At 37.5% G+C, this 11,838-nt stretch overlaps 1 protein-coding gene across 2 annotated transcripts in view; it reads left to right on the top strand.

Annotated features, from left to right (window-relative positions):
* DDX6 (DEAD (Asp-Glu-Ala-Asp) box helicase 6) overlaps window positions 1-11,838 on the top strand; it is a 39,799-nt gene that overhangs the window by 9,054 nt on the left and 18,907 nt on the right. For both annotated transcript variants that reach the window (XM_012655456.1, XM_012655455.1), the window contains exons 3-4: window positions 2,545-2,608; window positions 4,547-4,651. In XM_012655456.1, the coding sequence (XP_012510910.1) occupies window positions 2,545-2,608; window positions 4,547-4,651 (169 nt within the window). The remainder of the gene's footprint in view (window positions 1-2,544; window positions 2,609-4,546; window positions 4,652-11,838) is intronic.

Below are 11,838 nucleotides of genomic sequence, written 5' to 3'. Positions count from 1 at the left end.
AACTCTGGGCTCAAGTGACCCTTCTGCCTCAGCCTCCCGAGTAGCTGGGACTATACAGGCACAGGCCACCACACCTGGCTAATTTTTTCTATTTTTAGTAGAGACTGGGTCTCCTGACTTCAAGCCATCCTCCTGCCTCGGCCTCCCAGAGTGCTAGGAATATAGGCGTGAGCCACCTCACTCAGTCTCAATCTCATATTTTAAATTTAAAGACTCAATTGAATCTTCAGAGTCTTTAAAGACTTGCCCAGCATAGTTCATAGTTCAAGCATATTCACTCATTGAAAGTTTACCCATAACTACTTTATGGAAAATTGCTTTTTTACTTTTTTAAAAAAGCTTTTTCCTCATTTTACACACAAAACTAAATCGTAAGGAACTCAGGATCTTCAACTCTTAGACACATTTCTGAATAGTCCCAAAACCCTTTGTTAATTCCAAAATTTAAGAGCCTTCTCTTACTCCAGAGTATTTTTTTTGAAGCTGAAAGTGTGTAGGCTATTTGTCATCTTTAAGTGCAGACTTTAAATCACAGTATTTGATTGGTAACTATCACTAAAGGTTCATTTATAGGAAATTAACATTTAAGACTCCTGACCCAATTTAGGTTTGGCTTTTGTTAAGAGCTAGCCATAGAAAATGATTTAACCTCTAGAAATCTTTGTAAGGTGATAATACTCTGGTTTACTGAAGTGTATGTTTTATTACAACTTAGATCTTTTCACTTCCTAGAGAAAAATAGCCCTTACAAGCTACCAGAATATGATAAATGATTACTGCTAATAGGTTCAGTAGTGACCTGTGAGAATTAATTCCCAACACAATTGGTTTAGTCACTGGGAGAATTGGCATTAGTGCAAATTCTATTATTTTTAAGGTGAATGCTTTAATTGGTATAGAAATTAAGGATATTTTCTAAATCGTAGTTTGTATTGACAAAAATAGACTAGCCAAATTGGGCTATTTTAATTCTTTTTTTTTTGGGTCACCCAAACAAGTTGGCAGTATATTTTTAATTCTTAAGGATACAAATATATAAAGTTGTGTTACTTCATTATGAGAGTATTTTCTGTTTAAAAAATTCCAATTTGAGGTTAACAGTGGGTTTTGCTTTTTCTTTTTTGCTTTTCCTAGGATTAATGGTTTCTTTACAGTTCTGTCAGTTCTTCAGATCTGTTTATGTTCCATTCTTCCGTGAAGCTGTCTAGATCCCATCAAACTGTCTCAGAACGCTTTTAATATTTATCTCTATCACTTACTTTCTCATTTTAAATAATTTTTTTTAACCTCATTATAAATTCCTTGTGGGCAGGTTGCATTGTATCTTATGTGTTCTTATTCACCATTTGTTGAATTTGACAGTCTGGCAAGCTGACCTAGGATGTTAAAATGACATTGTGATCAGAAACTTGATGCTTTAGGCTGAGATGAAAGTAGCCTTGGAATTGGTAGCAAAGAGTTAACTGTTAGAATATTTGCATTATGTGGAACCTAGATTTAAGTAAAATAAGTGCTATGAACATTTTGAAATCAAGCCTTTGAGATGTTTTGGAGACTGGTTATATAAGAAGAGCTACAGTGAAATCAGTGAAGATGTTATTTTAAAGATGACACAGTTGAAAGCATTGTCTACAAATGTTTCCTGACAATCTTTTTTTTGTTAGTTGCTTTGGAGTATTTATTTTGTTGTTTGGGGTTTTTACCTGATGAAAAAGAGAAATTTATTTTTCATTTATTTATGTTTTCCTTGTTTTTATTCTTTCATGGTTTCAAGTGTCTCCAGTTAAGAAAGATTAAGAACGATGTTCATTAACAGCTAATGTTGAGTTCATTTTGCCAGATGTTGTGCTGAGTGCTTTATGTAAATATTTGATATAATTGTTAACCCATTTTATATATGAAAGAATAGAGGTTTAGAAAAGTAACTGGTGCAAGTCACAGAACTAATAAGTAGAGTTGGGACTTGAACTGAGGTCTGAAATTTCAGAGCCAATGGTTTTAACTACCACTACAAGTTACAAATTCAGATGCCTACCAAGGGACTGTGTCAAATTAGAGGGTACTTTTCCTGCTTAAAGGGGGCAGCTGCTTGATTTCAAACTAATTACCAAGTCTCTACCAAGCTGTTGCCGTGCAAAAATCTGGAACAGTGTTGCTAAAGCTCCCAGTTTTTCAAGAAAACCCAGAAACTGAATGTTTATGTGAAATCTTCTGATTTTTAGATGTTGGCAACTAATTTAAATTAAAGCACACACTTTGTAAGTCAAACAAGACATGTTTTTACAACAGTTGCGCTGTTTACTACACTGCTTCTCTTAAGGGTATAGATACCTTAATCCTTTCTGTTCTTGGTTTTTGATCCTCCCTAGATTGTTACTCTTTATGTCTAAAGTTGTTTAACTGTCTTGTTAATTATTCTTATGTAAATGACAATATATTAAACTTACTATGATTTTTAGAAATTATGAGATGAATCATCTTTTTATTATTAAGTAGGATGCAGTGACTACTTCAGATATTTCAAATTTACTGTATTCTCTCTAGACCTGGTGATGACTGGAAAAAGACTTTAAAACTCCCTCCAAAGGATCTAAGAATCAAAACTTCGGTGAGTTGGTTGTGTAATTGTATAGTGGGGGAGCTCTCAAAGTGAAGCAGTCATCTTTCAGTATCTGCAGGGGATCAGTTCGAGGACTCGCTTCCACTTCCCCTCCCTGCAGATACCAGAAGTATCCTTGTATCCTCAAGTCCTACAGTCCCTCCTGCTGAACCCACATATAGGAAAAGTTGGCCCTCTGTATCCTTGTGGATTTGCATCCTGCCAGTACTGTATTTGCTATCCTCATTTGGTTTTTTTTTTTTTTGAGACAGTCTCACTCTGTTGTCCTGAGTAGAGTGCCTTGGTGTCAGCCTAGCTCACAGCAACCTCCAACTCCCAGGGTCAAATGATCCTCCTACCTCAGCCTCCCAAGTAGCTGGGACTACAGGCGTGCACCATGATACCTGGCTAATTTTTTTTTTTTTTTTTGAGACAGAGTCTCACTGTGTTGCCTGGGCTAGAGTGCCGTGGCGTCAGCCTAGCTCACAGCAACCTCCAACTCCTGGGCTCAAGCGATCCTCCTGCCTCAGCCTCCCGAGTAGCTGGGACTACAGGCATGCGCCACCATGCCCGGCTAATTTTTTCTATGTATTTTTAGTTGTCTGATTAATTTCTTTCTATTTTTAGTAGAGATGGGGTCTTGCTCTTGCTCAGGCTGGTTTCGAACTCCTGAGCTCAAACAATCCGCCCGCCTCAGCCTCCCAGAGAGCTAGGATTACAGGCATGAGCCACCGCGCCCGGCCCTTTGCTAATTTTTTTATTTTTAGTAGAGACGGGGTCTCACTCTTGCTCAGGCTGGTCTCGAACTCCTGAGCTCAAATGAGTTTCCCACCTCGGCCTCCCAGAGTGCTAGGATTATAGGTGTTAGCCACCACGCCTGGCTCTCATTTGGTTTGGATTCGGATGTGGAACCCTTGGAGGGTGCATTGTATTTATTGAAAAAAAAATCTGCATCTAAGTGGGTCTACACAGTTGTTCAGGGGTCAACTGTAGTTACTTATAATAACAGACACTGCTTACTCTTAAGTAAGTTAAAATCGTAGAAATTGTATAGGTCATGTATCTTAGATTGTCAGAATTTTCCTCCATTCTTTGGTGGAATTATAAAATACCCAAAGTGTGCCTATATTGAGTAATGTGTAAATGGAATACTTTAATGATTTTCAAGGCATTTTCTCAATTTCTTTTGCTCCCAGCAACCCAGTAAGGTAGATATTCAAGCTGGATGTTATTTCCACTTTGTGGATGAGAAAATGAAAGTTCAGAGGAGTAAGTTCTCTCAGCCCAGTGTTCTCAACTAGGGATGATTTTGTCCTCAGGGGACATTTAGCAATAGATAGAAACATTTTGGTTAATTTTTTGGCCCAAAATGGCAATAATGCTAAGCCTGAGAAATACTGATTTAGTCAAGGATATTTGTAGCTAATGAATGGTGGAGCCAGGGTTTGACTCTGTATCTTATGATTTGCAATTCATGGCATGATACTTTGTAGAAGTAACAGTATTTTACCAGACCTTAGAAGACTGTGACTACAGGGTGGCCTTTCTCCAAAACATAGTTTTTAAAAATGACTTGTGCTCAAATTGTACCAGATTTGGCCAATGTAAACTCCTTCAAGCTGGTTTCTGTGTTTTTGTGATGTGTCCCCTTCATTTTTCTTGAGCACTTTCTTACTTTTTGGCATAACATGATGCGAGGCTTATCTTACACCTACCCTGCCCCAGCCTTGAAATATAACGAGCCCTGATTCCTTTTAGTGGGGAGTAGTACATTGAAGGGAGAGTGGTAATTCTCCAGGAAAAGCTGAAATACAGATTAAAACAATCTGCATATATTTATATTAAGATTGGGTAGGTAAAGAATTAAAGTCTCTCAGACAAATTTTATTGAGCATGCTAACTACCATGCTTTTTTTTTTTTATTCTTTCTTTGGTTTGTTCGAGTAGGATGTAACCTCCACAAAAGGAAATGAGTTTGAAGATTACTGTTTGAAACGGGAGTTACTGATGGGAATTTTTGAAATGGGCTGGGAAAAGCCATCTCCTATTCAGGTATGTTCACCCTTTTTATCAGATATATAAGTTTATGTGTCAAACATTACATACTTTCCTTTTTGCTCTGTGAGGGTGGTATAATGAACCAGCATTTCTCTCTCATGTATACATACCATTTTTCTGAACTTCTTAAGGGTAAATTACAAAATCATGGCTTTTTACCTCTAAATATTTCAATGTGCGTTTCCTAAGAACAGGGATATTCTCTTCTGTAACCACGGTAGTTATCCTTAATCAATTTAACCTTGTTACAATACTTCTATCTCATCTGTAATTTGCGTTCTAATTATTAATTGACCCCAAAATGGCCTTTATAGCAGTTTTTTCTCCCTTCAGTACAGGATCCAGTCTAGGGTCAGGTATTACATGTAGTTATTATGTCTCTTGAACGTCTTTCAATCATGAGCATTTCCCTAGTCTTTTTTCTGACATTGACATATTAAAAATGCAGCTCTCTCCTCTTTTTGATAGAACATTTCTCATTTTGGGTTTGTCTGACTCTTCCCAAGTACTTAGTTTCAAGTTACGCTTCTTAGCCAGAATACTACAGAAGTCATGTTATGGCCTTCTCAGGGTATCCCATTTGAAGGTATATATAATGTCCTCTATTCCTCGATGGTGATATTAATTTTGATTACCCTGTCAAGGTATTGTCTGATTTTTCTAGTGTATAATTACTGCTTTTTCCCTCCTCTCAAAACTGATAAGTAGTCTGGGGAGCATTTTAAGACCATGTAAATATCCTCCTCTTCATCAAAATTTTCCCCTAGTGTTAGCACCCATTGATGATTTTTGCTTGCTCTCATCTTTATTCTGATGGATTATGATGAGTTTCCAACTCTAGCACTCCCTCCTCATTTGGCCCGTATAAAGAAGAGCCTTACGCCCTATGTATTCTCATCTGAGTGTGGATTTATGAATTTCTTTTTTAAATGATGTTTATTGTGCTAAAAGTATACCAGATTTGGCCAGTGTAAACTCCTTCAAGCTGGTTCCTGTGTTTTTGTGATGTGTCCCTTCATTTTTCTTGAGCACTTTCTTATTTTTTGGCATAACATGATGCCAGGCTTATCTTATACCTACCCTGCCCCAGCCTTGGAATCTGATGAGCCCCTGATTCCTTTTAGTGGGGAGTAGTATTGGGGACCAAAACCCAGGCATTAGGTACTGAGTTTGCTATTTTGCTACCTGGCCCTTTCAGTGGAAAGAGCAAGAAATAAATACATACGTATACATACACACACAAATATGTGCATACATGCATATAATGTATACATATACATACATATAAACACATGTTGTACATATGCCAGTTTGATAATTGTTTAAGTTGTTGAAACTGTTGAATCCAAGCCATGGTAAAAACAAACCCTCTGATATCACCGAGTACTTTTTCATTGAGCAAACATGTATTGAGTGACCTAGTGTAGACATGGGGACTCTGTAATGAACAAGACAGATAAGGGTCCTGTCCTACAGTTTGGTGGAAAGGACAGTAATTGTACAAATAATTTCTATACACTATGATGGACGCCTTTGTAGTGGGAATTGCATTCGTATGTAGCCATTGGGGAAGATGGGACAATCTGGAAGAAGTGATCCATGTTGTAAGAAGAGAAAACTGGGGTAGTGATTGCCCAGAATCGAGAGTATACTTTTGGCTGGAGAAAGTGTCAAGACAAGGATTTGCATCATCAGATGGGCAATTTGGGTGTAAATATGAGAAATATCTAGAAATCTACTTTGATGTAGTTCATGTTAATCCATTTTATCAACATGAGTAAAAAAGTCTTAATGAAAGCTCTTTTACTATAAGGACTTTGTCATTCAACTTTTATCTCCAGTAACTAACACAGTGTCTGCTTGTTTAGAATGGTCTGATGAAATTAAGGGAACCTACTCTACAGGTAAACTTGGTCTAGGGAACTGCTCAGGTTGAATTCCAATTCCACTCCTTCATAAGTTGGTTATTTGGAATGTCTCTGTAAGCCTTGGATTCCTGACCTATAAAATTGAGGTATTAGGTTAATGCAAAAGTAATTGTGGTTTTGGACCATTAATTTAAAATCATTATAACTAGGCCAAAACACATCTTTATTAATCAAAATAGGAACCATTACAATCAACACATTTTTGCCAACAAGAGATAAGTTTGTTTATTCTTGTAGCATAAAAATCTGTGCTTCAGGATTCCACAAACTCTTGGAAAGCATTTTCTGCATCCTGGTGGTTGTGGAAACGTTTTCCCTGCAAAAAGTTGTCAAGATGCTTGAAGAAGTGGTAGTCAGTTGACGGTTGACGAGAGGTCAGGTGAATATGGCAGATGAGGCAAAACTTCGTAGCCCAATGCATTCAACTTTTGAAGCGTTAGTTCTGCAACGTGTGGTTGGGCATTGTTGTGGAGAAGAATTGGGCCCTTTCTATTGACCAATGCTGGCTGCAGGCGTTGCAGTTTTCGGTGCATCTCATCAATTTGCTGAGCATACTTCTCAGATGGAATAGTTTTCGCAGGGATTCAGAAAGGTGTAGTGGATCAGCCCGGCAGCAGAACACCAAACAGTGACTGTGACCTTTTTTTGTTGCAAATTTGTCTTTGGAAAATGCTTTGGAGCTGCTTCTCGGTCCAACCACTGAGCTGGTCGTCGCCGGTTGTCATGTAAAATCCACTTTTTGTCACACGTCACAATCTGATTGAGAAATGGTTCCTTGTTGCGTACAAGAAGAGAAGATGACACTTCAAAATGATGATATTTTTGATTTTTGGTCAGCTCATGAGGCACCTACTTACCAACTTTGTTCACCTTTTCAATTTGCTTCACATGCTGAATGACCATAGAATGGTCGATGTTGAGTTCTTCAGCAGCTTCTTACGTAGTTGTAAGAGGATCAGCTTCGACAATTGGTCTCAATTGGTTATTGTCAACTTCTGATGGCTGGCCACTGCACTCCTCATCTTCAAAGCTCTCATCTCCTTTGCAAAACTTACTGAACCACCACTGCACTGTACATTCATTAGCAGTTCCTGGGCCAAATGCGGACGCATTTTGAACTCGAATAAGAAAATCACTTGAATTTGCTTTTTGTCTAACATCATTTCCAGAGTCTAAAATAAATATAAAATAAACAGCAAGTAATAAGTCATTAGCAAAAAAGCATAAAGCAAGAAATGCACATTAAAGTGATGTATAACATAACCACATTTATTTAAGAATGTATTCCAATATCAAATGGCAAATTTTAACAATGCTAAAACCACAATTAACTTTTGCAACAACCTAATAATAGTGTATACCATAGGATTGTGAAGATTAAGTGAGGTCATTCATACATGTAGTATAGTGCCTAGTACATGATAAACACTCAATAAATGTTGCAGGTTATTTCATACAGTAGTTTTATTTAAAAAGGAAACTAGTTAATTTGGCAGAACTAATTATTGGTGAACACCTGCTAACTCCTGTTTCTCACTTTGTATTAAAATTTAAAATTGACTGTGTTACTTGCACTGCCAGGGTTGATGTAGCATACAGGCAGTTAACTCTCAGCCACTTAACCAGTCTGACATCTAGCTAAAGTTATCTCCCTCACAGGATTTTCTTTTTTTTTTTTTTTTTGAGACAGAGTCTCACTCTGTTGCCTGGACTAGAGTGCTGTGGCGTCAGCCTAGCTCACAGCAACCTCAAACTCCTGGACTGAAGCGATCCTCCTGCCTCAGCCTTCCAAGTAGCTGGGACTACAGGCATGTGCCACCATGCCTGGCTAATTTTTTCTATATATTTTTAGTTGTCCTGCCAATTTCTTTCTATTTTTAGTAGAGACGGGGTCTCGCTCTTGCTCAGGCTGATCTCCAACTCCTGAGCTCAAGCAATCCTCTGGCCTCGGCCTCCCAGAGTGCTAGGATTACAGGCGTGAGCCACCATGCCCCCTCACAGGATTTTTATTGTGAAGATCAAATGTAGTGTATAACCAAAGTATCTTGAAATAGCAACATAAACATTGTACGAATATAAATTATTGTTTTAGATACCTAATACTGCCATTTGTATTGCCTTTTTCTTCCCATTGTTTTGTCTTGAGGATCCATGGAAAGCACAAGATGATGTTTACTTAGAATAATTCAGAGTAACAAACCATAAATAGTATTTTACTAAGAAGAAATTTACAAATTCCCTAGTAAAATTTAACCTCATAGTGCACTGCCCTCTACTTTTCTTTCCATTCTTACCTACCTTTTCTCCTTTCTAAAATGTATCTATTGTCTTCTATAGTGCTTGGTTTTATAGTTTATCCAGACAATTTTTTCCAAATATTAAAGCCTTCTTGATGAGTGAGTCTTCTGCATTTGAATCTTTTTTTAAGAGGTAGAATTTATGGTTAGGCGTGGTGGCTCATGACTGTAATCCCAGCACTTTGAGAGCTGAGGTAGGAGGATTGCTTGAGGCCAGGAGTTCAAGACCAGCCTGGGCAACATAGTGAGACCCCATCTCTACAAAACATAAAAAAATTAGCCAAGTATGGTCCTAGGTACTCTTGAGGCTGAGGCAGGAAGCTTGTGTGAGGCAGGAATTCGAGGCTGCAGTGAGCTATGATTGTGCCACATGCACTCAAGCCTGAGCGACAGAATGAGACCCTGTGTCTTAAAAAAAAAGAGAGAGAGAGAGAGAGAGATGGAATTTAGTCACAGTTTGGGGGCTGTAACGTTGTTGGAGAATTAGGCACTTAAAATTATGTGCTCTCAAAAGAGGTTTTACATTGACAGGCTAGAACCAGATATACTCATTACAGATTGCTCCCACACATCTTCCGTTGGTGTCACGATCTGTGACTAGTTCTACATCTGGATACTGTGCCCAGTAGAATGGATATGTTGAATTCTCTGATTGCTAATCATCATAGCCATAGTATGTGACAAAATATAAATGTGTCTTAACTTACATACTGTCCATATGTACTTTAAGTTTTATCCTTAAACAGTTTTTGTAGGGTATAATCCTTGTCAGAGAGGGCAAAGGAATAGAAGTCAATGGCCTTACTCCAAATAGGTCAAAAGTCGAACTCAAATTGGGAATTCAGATACCCTCAATCTAATTCCGCCTTGCCTCACTTCCTTCAAAAATTTTATACTTTAAAGTACCTGATGCAGTTAGGTAGATAATATCACCTGTCTTACCTTTTTTAACTGCTACAGAACTAAGTAATTAGCAAGTAGTCTATTAAAAACCAGGCTACTGACACCACAGAAGAGAAAACCTGAGCTATGAGAGAATCATGGGAGCTTCCAGAACAACTGAAGATTAACAGAGTTGACTTAAAATAAGAAGGAAGAGACTTATATCAAGGGGTTAAAGCCAAGGTTTTCTTCTTTGACTGTTTTATCATAATAAGCAGACTGTTTAATGCTAGGTGTAAGAACAAGATAATGATACTGTCACTGGATCATTTTCACGGTTATTCTGGCAGCTATGTTATTATGATCATATGGAACCCATTTACCAGTGTAATTGGGGTTCTAGGTAGAAAATATGTCATGACGGTGGAAGTCAATGCTGTGTATTACTTATTTATACAATAAGAGTGTTAAAATGCTAGAGATACTTCTTTTGGTCATTAGCCCAGGCATAGAGGGAACAAATTATGTCAGTGATGGTGAATGTTTCCTAATTTATTTTTCTAATTTTTTAGTTTTAGAAATTAAAAATTCCATATTGTCTCTTTTTAACAGTTGAAAAACTAGTTGAACATTTTCAGCCATTTATTGTATAATTGTGTTTTTGTGGTTTAACATCAAGGTCACACATATGAATGGACTTTCCTCACTATTTTGTTGATGTCAACAGGACAGGTATAGTGTAATTCAGTGAATAGCAATTTTAGCTTTTAAGAAAGCTTATTAAGCTGGGCGTGGTGGCTTACGCCTATAATACTAGCACTATGGGAGGCTGAGGTGGGCGGATCATTTGAGCTCAGGAGTTCGAGACCAGCCTGAGCAAGAGCGAGACCCCGTCTCTACTAAAAATAGAAAGAAATTAGCCGAACAACTAAAAATATATATATATAAAAAATTAGCCGGGCATGGTGGTGCATGCCTATAGTCCCAGCTACTGGAAGGCCGAGGCAGAACAATTGCTGGAGCCCAGGAGTCTGAGGCTGCTGTGAGCTAGGCTGACACCACAGCACTCTAAGCCCGGGCAACAGAGTGAGACTCTGTCTCAAAAAAAAAAAAAAAAGAAAGCTTGTTAAAATGTCCCTTGTTTTTAAGACTAAAGATTCTGGTTCTTTCTTTCTCAACAAGTATTAGTATGGGAATTCTGTTTTACAGTGGTGTGGTAATGTTTTGCCACGTGATAAGAGGATGTAATGTTTTTAAGTAGCAAACTGAACCATTCAGTAAGTTCTTTTCACAAATACAATACCAATCTACCCACTCTAGGGCATATACTTTAATTTGCATACTATAGTTTTGAAGCTGAAAGGAAAGGAAGTCTTTCCTTTTAGTATAAATTATATGGAAGATTTTAAAGAAAAATTAGCATTTTAAGAGTATTTCTAACATTTTTAAAAAAACCTTTACAGGTGGACAGTCACCTTTTGCATTTAGATATATGCAATGTATTAGGTGTATATTACTGAATTATATTTGGCCTTTTATTAAAGAAATGATATGTTGATTTCCATGTGAAATTCAAGGCTCTAGAACCAAGCACTAGGTTCTAAATTCTTTGGGTTTTTTCCTGAGTCTTTTAAGTAAGTGCTGAGATAAACTCTTTGCTAGGTATTTGACTGCTAATTTCATGTCCACATCATACTTCTTGTCCTTTCGGTCTTTCTTTAGAATTTACCCACCATAAGTAAAACCTTAGCAAATAACGCCCTAAATTTGTTTTTCTCTTGTTTTGTGACAGGGAATGATAATAATTCTCTGGGACTGTGCAGAAATGTGCTTAGTTCTCTCATGTAATTATAGTTAACTTTGTTCTCATTGCATGGGAATCACAAATTAAGAACATAAACTTTTATAATACAAAAACCTTATTGCTTATAGGAATTTATTTGGTAAAGGCCTTGAAACAATATATGAACACCTGTTCTAAAACATTTTCATCTAAAAAAGAAAATCTTCTCTGGGAGGCCGAGGCGGGGGCGGATTGTTTGAGCTCAGGAGTTCGAAACCAGCCTGAGCAAGA

The sequence above is a fragment of the Propithecus coquereli genome, unplaced genomic scaffold, assembly GCF_000956105.1.
Source record: "Propithecus coquereli isolate 6110/MARCELLA unplaced genomic scaffold, Pcoq_1.0 Scaffold477, whole genome shotgun sequence".
In the NCBI taxonomy this organism is placed as follows: domain Eukaryota; kingdom Metazoa; phylum Chordata; class Mammalia; order Primates; family Indriidae; genus Propithecus; species Propithecus coquereli.
Note: the sequence above shows the minus strand (reverse complement) of the source record. Positions and strands in the feature narration are given on the sequence as shown.